Source organism: Chrysemys picta, chromosome 9 (genome assembly GCF_011386835.1).
Source record: "Chrysemys picta bellii isolate R12L10 chromosome 9, ASM1138683v2, whole genome shotgun sequence".
Taxonomy (NCBI): domain Eukaryota; kingdom Metazoa; phylum Chordata; order Testudines; family Emydidae; genus Chrysemys; species Chrysemys picta.
This window is the reverse complement of record NC_088799.1, coordinates 27112781-27132894: the sequence shown is the minus strand read 5'-3', so window position 1 is coordinate 27132894 and position 20114 is coordinate 27112781. Positions and strand designations below refer to the sequence as shown.

The window sequence follows — 20114 nt, the reverse complement described above, 5'->3', positions numbered from 1 at the left end:
TCTGCACCCCCCCCACCCCTGCAGCGTCTGTGCCCCCTGCTCCCCACTCGCCCTGCAGCCCCTGCACCCCCCCACCCCTGCAGCATCTGTGCCCCCTGCTCCCCACTCGCCCTGCAGCCTCTGCACCCCCCTGCCCCTGCAGCCTCTGTGCCCCCTGCTCCCCACTCGCCCTGCAGCCTCTATGCCCCTGCCTGCCCTGCTCCTCCTTGCCCTGCAGCCTCTGCACCCCCCCACCCCTGCAGCGTCTGTGCCCCCTGTTCCCCACTCGCCCTGCAGCCTGTGCAACCCCCACCCCTGCAGCCTCTGTGCCCCCTGCTCCCCACTTGCCCTGCAGCCTGTGCACCCCCCCACCCCTGCAGCGTCTGTGCCCCCTGCTCCCCACTCGCCCTGCAGCCCCTGCACCCCCCCACCCCTGCAGCATCTGTGCCCCCTGCTCCCCACTCGCCCTGCAGCCTCTGCACCCCCCTGCCCCTGCAGCCTCTGTGCCCCCTGCTCCCCACTTGCCCTGCAGCCTCTATGCCCCTGCCTGCCCTGCTCCTCCTTGCCCTGCAGCCTCTGCACCCCCCCACCCCTGCAGCGTCTGTGCCCCCTGCTCCCCACTCGCCCTGCAGCCTCTGCGCCCCCTGCCTGCCCTGCCCCTGCAGCCTCTACACCCCCCCACCGCCTGCCCTGCTCCCCCCGCTCACCAGGCAGAGGGAGAGCTGCAGGCTCCACGTGGACTCAAGCACTGTGCTGCTCTGTGGGGGAGGAGGGAGCGGGAGGGACTCTGGCTGCTAGAGGCCCTAGTGGCTGCGAGTGGCTTTCAGTCAGGCCAGGTGTCCAATCAGCCACGCCGCACTCTGCATGAGGGGAAGGGGGAAATCCTGGACATTTCTACTTGATTAGAAATCCCCCCCGGATGGCCATTTAAAGCTGAAAAACCCGGACATGTCCGGGGAAACCAGGACGGATGGTAACCCTATAAAAGGTGCTCATGCAACTTGTGGATAGCATTTGGTAGCATCAGTTAATTATCAAGCTGCTTTTAGTGTTTTTAAGGAAACAAATTTTGGAAAACAGTTGAAAGTGTACTGTACTTTTAAGGGTTGTAAGTTATTGAATGAAGGTGAAATTTCAAGTATCATATAGACTTATGTGGAACCAGTTTTCAGTTTGTGAATATCTGCATGTGGAAAAATTTTTGTGTGTGCATTGCATCTGTGAAAAATGAGTGTTATATTGGCATTATCGATCCAGCTGTTTGATTACTTTCAGGAATGGGTGGGAGAGCACTGCTTGAAAGAGCCTGAGAGGTTATGCACGGACAAAGATCTTATATTGGATCCTGTTCTTTCAAACAAGCAAGCACAGAAACTACTGCAGCTTATCTGTTACCCTCATGGTATTAAAGAATGCACAGAGGGTGACAACACTCAAAGGCAACACATCAAGCGCATACTTCAGGTAATAAAATGTAAAATTATTCCAAATTACTTCTGTAAGATATTAACTCTTGAAGTCTCATTCAACAGCACCATCAATTCAATGCAGATGTCTTTCAATTCCCAGTATTACCAACCGCAAAGGTTCAAAAGTAATTACTCAGACCCTCTCCCCTCCAATCATGAAATTAAAAAAAAAAAAAAAAGGAATTTTGGGCCTGTCTTTTGCCCACCCCCCCATGAGAGGCAATTAGTGTTGCCAATGCCAGCTCTCCCAGATCTGAGTGTGGTGATTTTGTCCCCTTGCTGCAGGGAGCTCTTGATAACTGACTGGTTGTTCAGTGCTTCCAACTTCTCTTCATAATTTTAATTAATTAGTGTTATGTCTGCCTGTACAGCCACTTCCATCTCTGCTCTTCATGCAACTCCTGGGGTTTTTGATCCCTCCTCCCAGGCCTGGGCAGCGGCTGCAATGGGGTTCTCTTACGCCTCTTCCCAGGCCTGGGAGTGGGGCAGCTGCAGGGGTTCTTCACCCCCTTCTCTCTTTTCCCCAGCCTTGGGGCCAGGCAGCTTCAGTGTCTCTTCACACACACCCCTTTCCCTTTCTAGGTGTTGCAGGAAGGAGGAGAGTGGAGACTTGACCCATTGTTCACAGGAGAAGAGTGGGGAGGGGGGAACAGAACCGCTTTGAGATACTGGGCTCTGTCTGCTCCTTTCTCCTCCTCCCTTCCTCTCAGTTCTGATGGGGAGGAGCTGGGGCTCTTCCTGCAGCAGCCCTGATTAGCTGTTTTTCCTCAAGAGTGAGGGAAGTGGGAAAAGTGGCCAATCAGAGGGGATTTCCCTCCCAGACAGGGCTGAAATTCATGCAAGGGCTGGCGCTGCTTATGTCATCATGAGTCAGGCTCCAGCCCCAACCAAAAGCAGAAGAGTTGACAATCCTCAATTCCCTTTCTCCCTGTTTTTTGTAGTTGATAGGCATTTCCTGTCAAGTACTTTTATTGACCAGCAAAAGTTTCTATTCAAGCGTACGCTCCAAAATCAAATCCAGGTTGGTCCGTTTATGTATTTCATCCTCTATTAGAAGCACAAAGCATATTGGTTAGAGTTTCGAGACCTAGTCCATGTCTAGTCTAGGAGTGACCATTATAGTAATACGAGTATGCAATGCTGGCAGGGAGCTCCTGGTGTGGAGAGCTCTCTTTCAATCAGTTCAGTCTCCTGCCTCTTTTCTGCTGCTGCTGGCACTAATGGCATTCAGAAATTTAGATCAGTGGCTTTCAAACTTTTTTTCTGGGGACCCAGTTGAAGAAAATTGTTGATGTCCACGACCCAACGGGGCTGGGGATGAGGAGTTTGGGGTGTTGGCAGGGCTCCGGGTTTGGGGGGGGTCTTGTCTGGGGCAGGGGGTTGGGGTGCAGGAGGGGGTCAGGGCTCTGGGCTGGGGATGCAGGCTTTGGGGTGGGGCAGGGGATTGGGGTGCAGACTTATTTCTGGTGGCTCCCAGTCAGCGGCGCAGCTGGGGTGCAGAGGCAGGCTGCGCCTGAAGCAGCTGGCAGCAGGTCTGGCTCCTAGGCGGAGGCGCACAAGCGGCTCCATGCGCCTCTTGCCCACAGGCATTGCCCTCCCCCCCCCCCCAGCTCCCATTGGCCGGTTCCTGGCTAATGGGAGTGCGGAGCCGGTGCTCAGGGCGGGGGCAGCGTGCGGAGGCCCATGGCCCCCCTGCCTAGAAGCCGGACCTGCTGCTGGCTGCTTCCGGGGTGCAGCGCGGTGTTGGAACAGGTAGGCACTATCCTGCCTCAGCTGGGCAGCACTGCCAATGGGACTTTTAACGGCCCGGTCGGCGGTGCTGATCAGAGCAACCCAGTGCCTTACATGCCGTGACCCAGTACTGGGTCGCGACACGAACTTTTAAAAATGCTGATTTAGATGATAAAGTATTACATAAGAAGATAAGAATGGCTCTAATGGGTCAGACCAAAGGTCCATCTAGCCCAGTATCCTGTCTTCCGACAGTGGCCAATGCCAGGTGCCTCAGAGTGAATGAACAGAACAGGTAATCATCAAGTGATCCATTCCCTGTCGCTCATTCCCAGATTCTGGCAAACAGAGGCTAGGGACACCATTCCTGCCCATCCTGGCTAATAGCCATTGATGGACCTATCCTCCATGAATTTATCTAGTTCTTTTTTGAACCCTGTTATGGTCTTGGCCTTCACAACACCTTCTGGCAAGGAGTTCTACAGGTTGACTGTGCGTTGCATGAAGAAATACTTTCTTTTATTTATTTTAAACCTGCCTATTAATTTCATGTGGTGACCCCTAGTTCTTGTGTTATGAGAAGTAGTAAACAACACTTCCTTATCTACTTTCTCTACACCAGTCATGATTTTATAGACCTCAATCATATCTCCCCTTAGTCGTCTCTTTTCCAAGCTGAAAAGTCCCAGTCTTATTAATCTCTCCTCATATGGAAGCCGTTCTGTACCCCTAATCATTTTTGTTGCCCTTTTCTGAACCTTTTCCAATTCCAATATATCTTTTTTGAGATGGGGCAACCACATCTGCAGACAGTATTCAAGATGTGGGCGTACCATGGATTTATATAGAGGCAACATGATATTTTCTGTCCTATTATTGATCCCTTTCTTAAGTATTCCCAGCATTCTGTTCGCTTTTCTGACTGCCGCTGCACATTGAGTGGATGTTTTCAGAGAACTATCCACAATGACTCCAAGATCTCTTTCTTGAGTGGTAACCGCTAATTTAGACCCTGTCATTTTATATGTATAGTTGGGCTTTCCAATGTGTATTACTTTGCATTTATCAACATTAAATTTCATCTGACATTTGTTGCCCAGTCATCCGTTTTGAGAGATCCTTTTGTAGCTCTTCGCAGTCTGCCTGGGTCTTAACTATCTTTAGTAATTTTGTATCATCTGCAAATTTTGCCACCTCACTATTTACCTCTTTTTCCAGCTCATTTATGAATATGTTGAATAGGACTGGTCCCAGAACAGACCCCTGGGGGACCCCACTATTTACCTCTCTCCATTCTGAAAACTGACCATTTATATCTACCCTTTGTTTCCTATCTTTTAACCAGTTACCAATCGATGAAAGCACCTTCCCTCTTATCCCGTGGCAGTTTACTTTGTGTAAGAGCCTTTGGTGAGGGATCTTGTCAAAGGCTTTCTGAAAATCTAAGTACACTATATCCACTGGATCACCTTGGTCCACATGCTTGTTGACCCCCTCAAAGAATTCTAGTAGATTGGTGAGGCATGATTTCCCTTTACTAAAACCACATTGACTCTTCCTCAACAAATTATGTTCATCTATTATATGTCTGACAATATTGTTTTTTATTATAGGTTCAACCAGTTTGCTGGTACTGAAGTCAGGCTTACAGGCCTGTAATTGCCAGGATCACCCCTGGAGCTCTTTTTTAAAAATTAGCATCACATTAGCTATCCTCCAGTCATCTGGTACAGAAGCTGATTTAAATGATAGGTTACAGACTACAATTAGTAGTTCTGCAATTTCACATTTGAGTTCCTTCAGAACTCTTGGGTGAATACCATCTTGTCCTGGTAATTTATTGCTGTTTAATTTATCAATTTGTTCCAAAACCTCCTCTACCTCAATCTGGGACAGTTCCTCAGATCTGTCACCTAAAAAGAATGGCTCAGGTTTGGGAATCTCCCTCACATTCGCAGCCATGAAAACGGATGCAAAGAATTCATTTAGTTTCTCCGCAATGGCCTTATCATCCTTGAGTGCTCCTTTAGCACCTTGATCGTCCTGTGGCCCCACTGGTTGTTTAGCAGGCTTCCCGCTTCTGATGTACTTAAAAACAAATTGCTATTACTTTTTGAGTCTTTGGCTAACTGTTCCTCAAATTCTTTTTTGGCCTTCCTAATTGTATTTTTACACTTCATTAGCCAGTGCTTTTCCTCCTTACTTTCTATTTTCCTCACTAGGATTTAATTTCCACTTTTTAAAGGATGCCTTTTTGTCTCTCACTGCTTCTTTTACTTTGTTGTTTAGCCATGGTGGCTCTTTTTTTGGTTCTCTTACTATGTTTTTTTAATTTGGGGTATACATTTAAGTTGAGCCTCTATTATGGTGTCTTTAAAAAGTTTCCACGCAGCTTGCAGAGATTTCACTTTTGGCGCTGTACCCTTTAATTTCTGTTTAACTAACCTCCTCATTTTTGTGTAGTTCCTCTTTCTGAAATTAAATGCTACAGTGTTGGGCCACTGTGGTGTTTTTTCCTGCCATAGGGATATTAAACTTATTCCTATTATGGTCATTATTACCAAGCGGTCCAGCTATATTCACCTCTTGGACCGTATCCTTTGCTCCATTTAGGACTAAATCAAGAATTGCCTCTCCTCTGGTAGGTTCCAGGACCAGTTGCTCCAAGAAGCATATTGTGCTGTAGATATCTGATGGCTGTCTGTTTCCGCCAACAGAATGATTGACCCTCTATGAACCCTGGTCTGGAAACATGTCAGTTCAGCGTATAGCCTATTAGGGTGCAGTCACATCATGCCTGCAAACCCTAATTATTCAGATCTGCATGTGGGAATTATTATGTACAGTAAACACTCATCAGGTGTAACTTCCCTTGCTTTCCATATATGCCCAAACACCAAAATGTGTGCCAGGTCACACCAAGCTGATCTATGTGAAAAGAGTCCCTACCCTTTATGGAAAAGAGAAAGTGGTCTGATGTCTCCCCAGCACCTCCCACGCCCAATACCACAGAGGGTTCTCCAGAGGAGTCAGGGATCTACTTGTGGAAAAGACAGGGGCACTACTCTAATCACTCCCACCCCATCCTAGCAATCACCAGGGAATCCAGTGAAAAGTGAATCAATTCTGGGGCTGTATTAACTGTTAGGTAAAAACAATCTCTGTACTGTCTTTGAGGTGGGTTCCAGGGTTGCAGTGAGTGGAGACATTGCTGGCAGGACAGCTCTGTTGCAGAATACATGAGCCAGTGCAGAGGCACAGGGTTTTGCACACACAGCCCTGAACTCCAGCCAATCCCCAGATATCTTTGTTATTTATTATTTGTGTTACCATAGTGCCTAGGAGCCCTAGTCATCCACCAGGACCCCATTGTGCTAGGAGCTGTACAAACACAGAACAAAAAGAACATCCCTGCCCGAAGGAGCTTCTAATCTATGTATTAGAAAAGACAATGGCTGGATACAGACAAATGAGGGAATACATGGAAACAAGAAACAATATTAGCATGGTAGACAGTGGACAGGGACCAAACCCCCTATCCATTCTTCAGGTGGTAAATCCCATCCTAATAATGGAATTACCTCGAGGTTCTGTTTCCCCTGTTCATGTGGGGAAAATAAATGAAAAACACTTATGGAAATTACTGCACCTGTGTAAAGCCCCAGTGTGTCAATGGGAAAATAATCTCCTCTCAATTAACAATCTACAGTAGTTGAGAGGTGGCTTTATTTTTGGCATTGATTTGATTTGGAAATTGTTTATTCACCCACTCAGGTTCTTGTTTTTTACTCTAATATAAAATTTGATAGTGGAAAATAACCACTTACAGAGCCCCCTAGAAAACATAACTCACAGCATGATTTTAGCCATGTAATTACCACTTCCAGGATAGATACAGCGGATTACTTTCACAACGTCACATTTGTGGTGTTAATTTCATATGCAATACATAAGAAGATCAGGAACTCCCATTGCATCCAAATGACTGTATGTAAATAGTAGGAGGTACTAAAGCCAAGAAAACATTAACTACAGGACAATGTTTAGAAGTATACAGAATTGTGTTTACTTTGTTACAACAGGGATTTCAAGCCTAATGGGTTGTTTTACCATCTACTTCCTCTCTGGACATGTCTTCACTAGAAAATTGTATCATGTTTGAATACCATTGTGAAGAATTGAGTTAGCTAACATGATGCTGGCCAATGTGGACAAGGTCAAATCATATTCATCCTCACATCAGATAATTATGATCAAACCCTGTTGGGATTATAGTTTAATCATATTTAGGTGACATAATGTTGAACTTGATTTGGTCTGCATTGATGACAAACCATCGTGTTGGTGAATTCAGTTTTTGATAGTTTTGTCAGTATAATTTGTAATGAACAGCCCTTGCTGCATCAGAAAATTTGAACTGGTTAAATATATTGATGAGCTGATTTTGGGGGTAGGGAGAATGCAAAGGGATAACGACTGGGCTGATAGGTCCTTGAATTGCTTTGAAAAACTTACAGCTTCCAAAGTTTTAAAGAACAGTGTGATAATCTACTGTAGTGACATAATTGTAATTGTTCCAATTAAGAGAGTTAAAAAATTTCTACAATAAACTTGACACACATATTTCATTTTAATAATTTTTACTCAGAACTTAGATCAATGGACTCTCAGGCAATCTTGGTTGGAGCTCCAGCTAATGATCAAACAGTGCATGAAGGAGCCTGTAAGTATTTGGTTCTTTTAATGTACTTATAAAATATTTAATTTAATAAAGTATGTAAAATTTGAACCTAGTCCACGAGCAAACATACCATGAATATGCTAGTTTACTTATGTTTCACTGTAGGGTTCTGGGTCTGTGGCTGAAATGAACAGCTTGTTGGATAATATTGCAAAGGCGACAATAGAGGTGTTTCAGCAATCCGCTGATCTAAACAATAACTCTTCTAACTCTGGTATAGGCCTCTTCAATCCAAACTCTGTTGGAAATGCTGACACAAGTAATACAAGACAGAATGGTAAAAAGACATTCCTAAGGTATTTTTGTGTAGCACCATTTTAATTATTTTAACTGACATAATGGTTAATAATGCATAGAATGAAATGAAAATTTTGAAACTTATAAAGGCTTTTTGCACTTGAAATGGGAACGTTCAGGAAATGTTACCTGAAGGTTACTGGTTTTTTACTTTTGTTCAACAGTAAACATTGGTGTTATCCCAGAATTTTTGGAATGTAGCATTTGTGGCTGCTCAGCAAATGCTAGCTATCCCAGAAAAACTATATCATCTGTCTCATTGCATTGGTTACAATGACTGAGAGTGATGTGAAGAGTAGATTGAGATTTTGGATGAAATAAGTTTGTGATTCTGCTTTTAGCTCTTCTGAACGTCGAGGCGTATGGTTGGTGGCTCCCTTGATTGCAAAACTGCCTACCTCAGTTCAGGGTAGGGTCCTGAAAGCAGCTGGAGAAGAGCTGGAGAAAGGTCAGCATTTGGGATCGTCCTCAAAGAAGGAGAGAGATAGACAAAAGCAAAAAAGGTACAACCTTTGAAAATGTTTGTATGCGATTTCAAAAGGCATGTTGAAAGCAGAGGTGTGTCTTTTTGCTGTTGCAAATCTCATCGGTCAAGGGATATGAAATGGATACATATTTAATACCCCCAAATCACAACTGCCCTCTCTTGCCTCCCTCCAGCACAGGGTATTTTCGTTACCATTAAGATGTCAGTCTTAATTACTGTGAAAATGTTGCATCTTGGCAGTGTCATACCTAAATTTACACACACAGGTGGCTCTCAGAAACTTGCCAATTTTGCCTAAGAAAAATTGATAATCTTGTGCCAAGACCTGCACTACTCCCTTGTATATCATTAGAGTTACTATAGGAATTACCTGAATACTGCTATTAATTACATCCTTTAACTTTAAATACTTAACAACCTCTCCTTTTGTGTAGTTGTTCCAAGAAGCAGTTGTTTAAGGTGCCAAATTCTCTAAAACTTGTGATATTTAATTATTCAAATATGCAGGCAGTTGAAGTCACCCATTATTGCAACATCATTATATTTTGTTACCTTTTTGATTTCCCTCAGCATTGTGCGCTTAGCATACTTTTCCTGATCAAGAGGTCAGTAGTATGACCTTACCAAAACATCTGTATTCTTATTGCTTAGCATTTTTATCCATATGGACCCTACTGTATGGTTCTCATTAGATTCTATGGGAATAATTTTGATATAGTGCTATTCCCCCACCTCTGCAACCTAACTATCCTTCCTGTATAATTTATAGTATATTTTATTTTGTCATTGCAACATATTTCAGAGATGCCTATTATTTCAAGGTCATCTCCATTGCCAGGCATACTGGTTGGTATAGAGATGTTAGGTTTGGTTTCATTTTATTTGCCATGTCCATATATTATTTAATTCCTTTGTCCTTGACACACACTTTATTTTATTTTTTTTTGAAACTTACCTCTCTGATCTCAAGCTGGTTCCTTCTCCAATGCAGCTATAATTTCTGCCCTACCCTTTATTGGATACAAAGATACCTTTAGGTTATTGACATCCTTAGCATATTTTTTTGACTAACTTGAGTACTCCTCAGTACACCTTTACCTCAATATAATGCTGTCCTCGGGAGCCAGAAAATCTTACCGCGTTATAGCTGAAACTGCGTTATATCAAACTTGCTTTGATCCACCAGAGTGCGCAGCCCCCCCCCCTCCCGGAGCGCTGCTTTACTGCGTTATATCCGAATTCATGTTATATCGGGTCGCGTTATATCGGGGTAGAGGTGTACCTATTTGTTTTTACTGAGCTCCTAGTTTAAATAATCTCCCAACAGTTGCCAATTTGCTGTTTCAGTAACAAGATTCCACTTTGGTTAAGATGGAACCAGTCAAATCTGTCTAAGTACTTTCTTCCCATAAAAGTTTCCTAGTGCAAAGAAAATGTAAATGCCTCCTTTGATATGATCCTCTCATCCACATATTAAGACTTGGAAGTTTCTTCTGCCTAGATATCCCTGTGCACGGAACCAGAGGCACTCAAGAGAAAGCTATCTCAGGCTGGGTCTACACTACCCGCCTGAATCGGCGGGTAGAAATCGACCTCTCGGAGATCTCGAATCGACGCTCTTACTCCACCAGCGGAGGTGGGAGTAAGCGCCGTCGACGGGAAGCCGCAGAGGTCGATTTTGCCGCCGTCCCTACAGCGGGGTAAGTCAGCTGCGATACGTCCAATTCAGCTATGCTATTTGCGTAGCTGAATTTGCGTATCTTAAATCGACCCCCCCCCGTAGTGAAGATGTAGCCATAGTCTTATCATATCTACTCTTTCTGTGTGCCTTTGAGTATGTCTGCACCAAAGCTGGAAGGTGTAATTTCCAGCTTGGGTAGACATACCCACACTAGTGCACTAAAAATAGAAGTATATCCGTGGCAGCGGGAGGGGCTAGCCACCCAAGTATTACCTTTTGTTTTCAGATGGGATCATACTTGAGTGGCTAGACTCTCCTGCCACTTATGCCAGTGTGGATTCGCTTCTCTTTTTAGCACACTAGCTCAATCAGAGCAAGTGTGGATATGTCTATCCAAGGTGGAAATTACACCTGCAATGCTTTAGTGAAGGCATACTGTCTGAGACATATCTGCTTATGTAACCCACAAACCATCTGGGTGTGGTGTTCTGTCCCCTCTAGTCCCACCGAGACCACTGTGAGAGAGAGAGAGAGAGTGAGAGATTCATGAGTCTGTTCTACAGCCTTAGCTAACAACCAGTTGGATTTTAGCTCATGCAGTAGAGGCTCATGCACTGAGGTCCCTGGTTTGATCCCGCCCGCCGACGATCGGGGTCTGTTGGCATTACACTTACTTGATAAAAAGACGAGCTTTTACTGGTGCTTGCACGGCACAGCCTGTACCACTATGGGAGAGTGTTAAATTCTATTTTGCCTTAGTTATACATCATCATCATTGTCAGATAAGCTCCTAATTGGAGAATTTTTATCATCATTTGCGGCGGTGATGGTGATGTAAGAGTTGGAGGATGCAGTTTGATTTTTCAGATCAGATTGAATGGCAACGGTAGCAATTATAACAATCCATTTTTGACTTGTCTGCTGAGCAAATGTGTTATGGAAGTTATTGAGAGAATAAATAGGGGTTGCTACAGTGCCATCCTTAGGGCAACTACTCTGGCCAAAATCACACTTTGACTTATGCTTTCAATAGAAAAGATTTTCTGCATTTTTTTTATAGCTTTGGAGTTTTTCTGACCTTCTAGCTACCTCTGAATTATAAGAGCAAAAATGCCAAATACAGCTGTTGAACAGTTGTACATAGATGTTGAAATGAATATGTACATTTAAGTACACCACTATATAATGCCAAGTATCAGAGGGGTAGCCGTGTTAGTCTGGATCTGTAAAAAGCAACAGAGTGTCCTGTGGCACCTTTAAGACTAACGGATGTATTGGAGCATAAGCTTTCGTGGGTGAATACCCACTTCGTCACAACAACTCTCTGTTGCTTTTTGCACTATATAATGGTGTACAGAACTTTCAGTGAGTGTTACCCAGCTAAAGCTATGTCTACATTATGAGGTAAGGGTGTGATTCCTCTGCTTGTTATATGTATACTCTCTCTAGGTGTCATTGAGCTAGCACGAGTATAAATAGCAAAGCTGCCTGAAACTGGTGGCTATGTACTATGTACTCCGTTGCTTATAGCCTTGCAACCATGGCTATACTGCTATTTATACTCATGATAGCTTGATGAGAGCTAACATGTATACGGTATGTACTAGGGTTACCAACCCTTCAGTGGGGAGCGGTAGCTTAGTGGTTTGAGCATTGGCCTGCTAAACCCAGGGTTGTGAGTTCAATCCTTGAGAGGGCCATTTAGGGATTTGGGGCAAAAAACTGGGGATTGGTCCTGCTCTGAGCAGGGAGTTAGACCTAGATGACCTTCTGAGGTCCCTTCCAACCCTGATATTCTATGATTGTCCTGGAGTGTCCAGGAATTTAATATTTCTTTCATTAAAGATTGTCATCTGCTGAAATCTCCAGAAATATGTCCAACCAAAGTTGGGAACCCTAATGTATACCCAAGCAGGAGAATCACATCCCTAGATCATAGTGTAGATGTAGCTTAAAACACTGGTAAAATAATTGCATGTATTGAATTTATATGAATGCAAAGGCCTCTGCGGAAGTTTGTTTTTACTTTTTTTTTCTCCTTTCCAAATTTATGTCAATTTCTGTTGGAATATATCTTAATATATATCCCATTGGACTGGGTCTTGACATTCTTACTCTGACACAGTACCTATACCCTTTAGTGGTAGTTTTATTGCAGCTGTGTCTTCACTAGGAAAAAGTTATATTTTTCATTCATGTTAACTAACCTTTGTTAAAATCCCTGAACAATTTACCAGGACCCACTAACATTGATTAAAACTCCAACTGCCTTGTCTACACTAGGATTTTAACACTGGGTAGTTAGCTTTAGTTAAAATATACCTGTTAAAATCCTAGTGAGAACAAGGCCAGTGTAATTTTAATCCATTTTATCAGAATGAGGTAAACTTTCAGGAGGAGTCTGGGGTTTATCTTGCCCAGCTAACATGGATTAAAACTACACCTGCTGTGTGTTCATGAGAATTTTAACACGGGTTAGTTAACATGGATTAAAAATGGCTCATGTTTTCCAGAGTAAGGCTTGAGTGTCTCCTGCAAGGTGCTGTGCCTCTTCATCTCCTATTGACTGAACCAGGAGTTGAGGGGTTCAGCACCACAAATGTAGGTTCCAAGTAAAGACTTCAGGATTTGTCCCTTTATGCTTGGATTGGCCCACTTTGATACACTGTCTGCTTTACACTTCGTTTAATTTCTGGCTTGTGAGGCTGTAACTTACTAAAACAGAAGCCAAGATAGATCTGAGCAGCATTTTCGTTTAGGGGAAAATTATAGGGAAGGAAGGGAATGGAGACGGGAAGTATCAAAATAACCTTACTAATTGAATCTTATGTGTTTTGCCTCTTTTAAAGCATGTCTCTTTTGAGTCAGCAACCTTTCCTTTCTTTGGTACTTACTTGCCTTAAGGGACAGGATGAGCAACGGGAAGGGCTTCTAACATCACTGCAAAATCAAGTTAATCAGGTAAAACAAACACATAATACTGAGCACCCTCCATTTGATATTTGTGCCATCAGTTTTATGTGTATCGGATCATGCAAACCTGGGAAAGTTCTAAAGGTTCAACACCCTGATTTTCAGAAATGAATCATCAAATGAAAGAAGAATCAAAGATGAAGAGAACTTTAGTTTATCCGCTCATAAGAATGAGTAAATGTTCCTTTAATAGCAATTTAAAAATAATTTTCCCCTTTGCACTGACCAATAACTTTCTTAGAGTGTTTCTAAAAATAATAGAACAAAAATGTAAGTAATCCAGCGTCTGATTTCAGACCTTTTCTGAGAAGCAATGGTAGATTGTTTTCATGACAGGGAAATCCCTCCCCCTTCATGTCTCCTGAGTTTATAAAATAATAAAAACTTAGATTTTTCTGGAAAAAAGGTCTCTTTCTTGAGTAAATGCATAATTAGAAATAGATAAATTATTACAAAAAAAAATTAGTATCCCCAAATTATCCCATTCGCCAAAGCAAAGCAGCCCTGCAATCTTTTTTCAGGTAACTTACACACACGCACATACACCCTCCCTGCCACTTCTACACCAGTTCCTCTGCTCCCACCAGATTCCCACACTAGCCCTCAATATTGTAAGCTCATGGAGGTTGAGACTGTCTTTTATTCAGTGTGTGGACAGTGTCTGGTACAATGGAGCCCTCAAACCTGTTTTCAGTCTCTAGAAGCTACCGCAATACAAATTAATAATAGCAACCTTCCCCCATATTCAGATCCAGTCCCTGGCTTTGCTCCCCATCCTCATTTGATCCATTCCTTGATGCTGCTTTTCTCCATTTCTGCTACTGCTCCCTGGCCCTCCTCTTTTTTTAAAACTATTTTTATAGGTTCTCACCTAAATCCATCTAAGCTCTGACTTGCACCTTCTTCCATGCAATCCTGTCTTTGTTGATCTGTGGTGTCCATTAGGACAGAATGGAGGAGCAGCAGCGGCTGTCTGAGTTCCATGTGTCTAGCCCATGGTGCTATGATGTTTGGGGGAAATTATACTTTTAACAGACTGGATGACAAAACTGCTTATTTTCTCTTTGAAGGAAGTGTAGTAAGATATAGCCTCACAGTCAAAGCTAACAAATAGTTATCACATCTATTATCAAGCCCAAGTTCAATAAAGACATGAAGATTAAAATCGAGAAAATTGTTCCATAGTTCTTTGTAAATAAGAAGATGGTATCAAGAAGTGATGGGTAGAAATATTTAACAGTTAAATGGGAAAAACCTACTTTTATTCAAATGGCTGTTGTTCTTAGATCCTAAGTAACTGGAGGGAAGAACGATACCAGGATGATGTTAAAGCTAGGCAGATGATGCATGAAGCCTTACAACTACGTCTTAATTTGGTAAGAAAGATGCATGAATATATTTCCCTTCATATTTATATATCTAAATTTGAAAATAGCCATTGACAGAAATTAGTTTGCAGTTGATGGTAAGACGCAAGAGAGATGGAGAGTAACAAAGTCTGACTGCCTGTCTATTGGGTTTTGTGTTGCTGCCCATCACCATGACATCTTAGCACCTTCTACATAAAATCAAATAGCAATAGCAAAGTCCCTAGCAGATTAAACTTTTTTTTTCTCTTGTCCTTTCTTCCCTCTTTTCCTTGTTTCCCTTCCCTGCAATATCATTGGAGAATGTCACAGATGTGCTACATTTTTTTGAAAGCTGAAAGCCATAGTCCTTACCTATTTGGTCACTATATTTTGATATAAAACAGACATTTTTTTTGGAAACACGGACTTGTCACAAGCTCAGAAAATCTCAACCATAATTAAAAGATTCAGCCACATGTGGCAGCTGCATGGCTAAATTCCAAAGTCAGCTTTGACAGTTTCTACCTAGACCGCCAACTGCTATGTAAAAGTTAATGAGACTTGGCCTAAGAGCATTTTTCTTTATTTTAATATAACTCCCAGTAAATGCTGAGCACAGCAGAATAGCCGATGCTTGGAAGCAGCATGTAAATACAAAATGGGGAAGCCCCAAAATAAAACAGAGCAGCTGGGTATAATCAGGCAGCAGGTTTTAGCCAAGAAAGAAGGTGCAATGCTGGGCGCCTCTACAACCTACAGGTCCAGTCCGTCTCCTATTTAAGTCAATGTCACAAGTAATGTGGACTTCAATGGGTGCATGATTGGGACTTAGGACTGTTAGTCTGCAAATAATAAGAACATTCATTGTACGGAAAAGCCAGTGTGGAAACAATGATCTTTAAAGCTTTAGACTTTACTGAGGAAGACTAAATAGTGTCTATAGTGAGAGAAGCAACAAATAAAGATTTAATAAAGTATCTTCCTAGTATGTGGCTTCAGACCAGAAGTTAGCAATGATCCTCCCTCCAATCTAATCTTGATGAGGAGATTTATTGACAGGGCATTGGCTATGGAGTCCCAGCTCTTCAGCAACTGGGATGTGAGGAACATGTGCTTCCCATGGAAAAGGCATCAGACTAGTTTCAGCCATTCCAATCTAACTATGAACCAGTGTTATCAATCAAACGTGTGCTCTATAATATCCTTCAGATCTTTCAACAGCAGCAACATTAACTATTTTTAGTCTAATTTTGGACAAAGAAAAGTGATACCCTTTAGGGATATGATTCAACACTCTTTGAAATCAGTGAGAATCTTTCCATTGACCTCAGTGGATGTTGGATCGAGTGTTAAATTTGATATTGCTGATCTTTCATTTTTCAGCACTTTTGTGCAGTGTTGTTGTGTTGAGGCAGAGAGAATCAAGTCTTTTTTGCCAAAGAATTTAGCAAGTTAATGTATAAATTATTCAGTAGAGAAAAAAGCCATCATCATATATAGTGTAACTAATAAATATTCAAAGATATAAACATATTATTTGAGTTCTCTCTGTTCTCTTGTTTTGCCTGTAGGTGGGTGGAATGTTTGACACTGTGCAGAGAAGCACGCAGTGGACTACAGACTGGGCACTTCTGCTGCTTCAGATAATTACTTCAGGAACTGTCGATATGCAAACCAACAAGTATGTTACTCTTATTATAATTCAATAATTCATTAATATCTATAATGCTTTGAATGAAAATCCAGATAGTCATATTTAGGTGTTTATTGTAGCTTATTGTAGTTACAGCCCTGATTTGGGGAAGCACTCCTAGGAGGGACAGCACTTAAGCAAGAATTTAAAATAAAGTACCTCCTTACATACTGGTCTGAATAGGGATGTATTTAAGCATGTGCTTAAGTGCTTTCCTGAATCAGGTCCTATTTTTTCTAATGACCATTTATGCCGGCAATTTATGTGATGATACAATCTACAGTGGCTCCGATTTGCAAATATTTGTGTGCACATATTTGACCATGCACCTGTTTATGTACAGGGATTGTACAAGCTCCCTGGAGTTCATATGTATGCACAATATGCTTGAAAAATCTGGTCCCATATGCCTAAATAAGGGTCTGTAGTCCATAATCTATTTCTGAGATGTATTGACAATCATGTTACTATAAACGTAATAGAATTTTAAATGTTGAGTTAACAAGATGTGTCAATATTGCTCTTCAAGATGCAACATAATACTTGTCTCTTTACCTCTTAGTGAATTATTCACAACTGTGCTTGATATGCTGGGTGTTCTCATCAATGGAACTTTAGCCTCTGACCTATCAAATGCATCCCAAGGGGGGTCTGAAGAGAACAAAAGGGCATACATGAATTTAGTGAAAAAGTTGAAAGTAAGTTTTGGACCTCTGATTTTTAACTGCACTCCTGTTAAATCACATTTTAGGCCCATCTTTTAATCTTATCAGTTTTATTGTCAGGGCGGTTGAAAGGAAAAGAGATTTGAGCAACAAGTGCCCTAGCAATACCCTGAAGGAGTATCATCATACTTTTAGCCATGTTTGAGACTTTTAAATCAGCATTTCATTTAAATCCTGTTTATCTCTTCAGTGTTCTGTTCAAATAAAAAGGAAGTGCACAAGGCAATTTATAGGTGCAACAAAGGCCAAGCTAAAACACTTGATTATATTTAGTAAAAGTACAAGGAAGTGATTTATCTGGGAACTTGCTGTCTTTGAATTGTGAAAGCATTGTAACATTTTAACTTCTCTTTTTTGTTAGAAAGAGCTAGGAGACAAGTGTTCGGAAAGTATTGACAAAGTTCGCCAGTTGCTACCTTTGCCAAAACAGACGTGTGACATTATCACCTGTGAGCCAATGGGATCTTTGATTGACACCAAAGGAAACAAAATTGCAGGATTTGACTCCATAGATAAGAAACAGGCAAGAGTAAATGTTTACCTTAACATCTCAGTTTTATTATGACTTTCTCATGCATATGAAAGTCAAATAAACAGTTTGATATAATTTTTTACAGTGTCTGACTGTATCTGAAACTTATGGAAGTACTGTATTTCTGTTTTAATGTACCTTCCTTAAAAAACAGAAACAACAGCTGGTCTTTCTATACCTAATCACTCTAAAAATGGTCATAATGTTACCAAGTTGAGAGGAGAAATGGATGTTCTTGGTAGATCGATAATTCTCAACCTCATGGAACAATACCTTTTAGAAAAATCTTTTTCAAGAGTATTTACCTTTTACTGGTACAGGTATGCTTTAATGTTAACAGAGATAACATACATTTTTATTTGAGTTGTATGAAAATTCACACTCAGTGGGTGACACTTTCTAGATTTCATTGCCAATGAAAACTCAGTCCATTCTCAAGGAACAGTTCACTGATATTTGCAAATGTTTTGAGAAGCTTGGATAGATTTGATTTTATGTGTAAGCAATGGAAAATGCTATGGTTTTTACACAGTCTTGTGTAACCACCAAGCAAAATTCAGCAGTTTTGATTGTTTCACTTCATTTTTTATTTAATTCATTTATAAAACTGGCTGTACAAAACCCACACAAATTAAAATTGAATGAAAGGTTACTGTGAACTCCTACAAACAAAAGCCCCAGAGTTTGTGATTCAGGTTCAATTACTAAGCTATTTAGCTTTGAAATTTGTATTGCTTCATTTTACAGTCTAGGGTCTTGACTGCCATCTGATATGCATGTTACCAAATGGAAATAATGTATACCGTGGAGGTGACTAGCAGAGTAGCTCTGAGAAAAACTGTTGCCCCACTGAGACACAATCATCTATCCTCACTAACAGCCTTTCCGAAAAAGTGAAGTGTGCCTTGTGGCTAGACCTTGGGTGAGAGCACATCAGACATATAACTAAAGATGGGTATACCTTTAAAAATCATTGGAGGGATTTGGTAGAGAGGTAAAGGAGCTCAATTGATTTAGTTTTCCTGAAGGGAGAGAGTGGGAAGCAAGTTAAATCATGCACATTTATTTCTCCTTTCAAGGAGGGTCTTTTTGGGCTGGAGTGGGCAGCTTGAGTTATCTCAGTGCCATTATGTGAAACTGGTATGTTGGAAACACATTTCTTATTCCAGACATTTCATAAATGAACAGTGCAGACCAGTTTCCTTGGATGAGTAGTCCTCAGAAAGCTGTCTAGCTTCATGTATATTTACATACTTTTTACATATTTTAAATATATGTACTTAATGAGTGTTTTGGTCCTATGTCTTAATCTGGCGATTAATAATTTTTGTTATTTAAAAGGTAGCTTCCATACAAAACTGAAAATGTAGCTTGATTCATTCTAACAAGTCCCAGCCTTGGATGCTAGTTGAATCCCCATACAAACATGTAAATGATAGTTTTTGTGTTGAGGGAAAAAAATATCCATATAGTGGTTTTAACCATAGTACAAATTCAGGTAATTCACATTATTTTGTTGTTAAGATATTTTAAGAATGCTGTTGTACTTTGTATTTTGAAACAGGGTCTTCAAGTATCAACAAAACAGAAAGTGTCCTCTTGGGATTTATTTGAGGGTCATAAAAATCCTGCCCCACTCTCCTGGGCTTGGTTTGGTACAGTTCGTGTTGATAGGAAAGTGATAAAGTATGAGGAGCAGCAGCATCTTCTCCTATACCACACACATCCCAAGCCCAAGCCACGAAGCTACTACCTCGAGCCCTTATCACTTCCTCCAGAGGAGGAAGAGGAAGAGCCTACTACACCCGTTTCTCAGGAACCAGAAAGGAAATCAGCAGAGCTGTCAGATCAGGGAAAGCCTACCACAGACGAAGAGAAGAAAACAAAAGGCAGGAAAAGAAAGACAAAATCAAACTCAAGAGCAGATGTAAGTGACTAAATGTACAGCATTAAACAAGTAACCAGGTAGTTAAAGGCTTTTTGCTAGAATGTGTGATTGTCTTCACTATCTACAGAAGTTGCTCAGCAACTTGCAAGATCAAGTGCTAAGAAGAAAGTAAATGGTAAAAAAAATTAAGCAATAAGACAAAATGTTACCAGACAAGCCTGCCTAAAGGATTGATGTATAGGAATGCACTGTGAATTAATAATACTTGAAAATTAATATGAAATCTACAGAAACATACTACAGTAGCACCTCAGAGTTATGGGCACCTCAGGAATGGAGGTTGTTCATAACTCTGAAATGTTCATAACCCTGAATAAGACTTACGGACTTCAGCCATAGGGTGGGTTGGGGCTGCAGCCACAAGATAGGCGAGGTCAGGACTCTGGGCTGGGGGCGGGAGGTGTCGGGGCTTCTGACAGTCAGGATGGCAGGGCTCTGGGCAGGGGGCTCAGGGCTTCTGGCATGCGGGAGCACCAGGGCTCAGGGCTTTAGACCTGGGGGGAACCTGG

At 41.8% G+C, this 20114-nt stretch overlaps 1 protein-coding gene across 9 annotated transcripts in view; it reads left to right on the top strand.

The window, feature by feature from the left end:
* The window catches only part of MED12L (mediator complex subunit 12L), a 326631-nt gene that overhangs the window by 262550 nt on the left and 43967 nt on the right, over nucleotides 1–20114 (top strand). For 5 of the 9 annotated variants that reach the window (XM_042853666.2, XM_042853665.2, XM_065556897.1 and 2 more), the window contains 10 exons: nucleotides 1255–1443; nucleotides 7828–7902; nucleotides 8026–8216; nucleotides 8559–8720; nucleotides 13235–13346; nucleotides 14645–14734; nucleotides 16279–16388; nucleotides 16963–17098; nucleotides 17487–17654; nucleotides 19222–19584. In XM_042853666.2, coding sequence (XP_042709600.1) covers nucleotides 1255–1443; nucleotides 7828–7902; nucleotides 8026–8216; nucleotides 8559–8720; nucleotides 13235–13346; nucleotides 14645–14734; nucleotides 16279–16388; nucleotides 16963–17098; nucleotides 17487–17654; nucleotides 19222–19584 — 1596 coding nt within the window. The remainder of the gene's footprint in view (nucleotides 1–1254; nucleotides 1444–7827; nucleotides 7903–8025; nucleotides 8217–8558; nucleotides 8721–13234; nucleotides 13347–14644; nucleotides 14735–16278; nucleotides 16389–16962; nucleotides 17099–17486; nucleotides 17655–19221; nucleotides 19585–20114) is intronic. The other 4 variants (XM_005286934.5, XM_005286931.4, XM_005286935.4 and 1 more) reach the window with 1 other exon arrangement.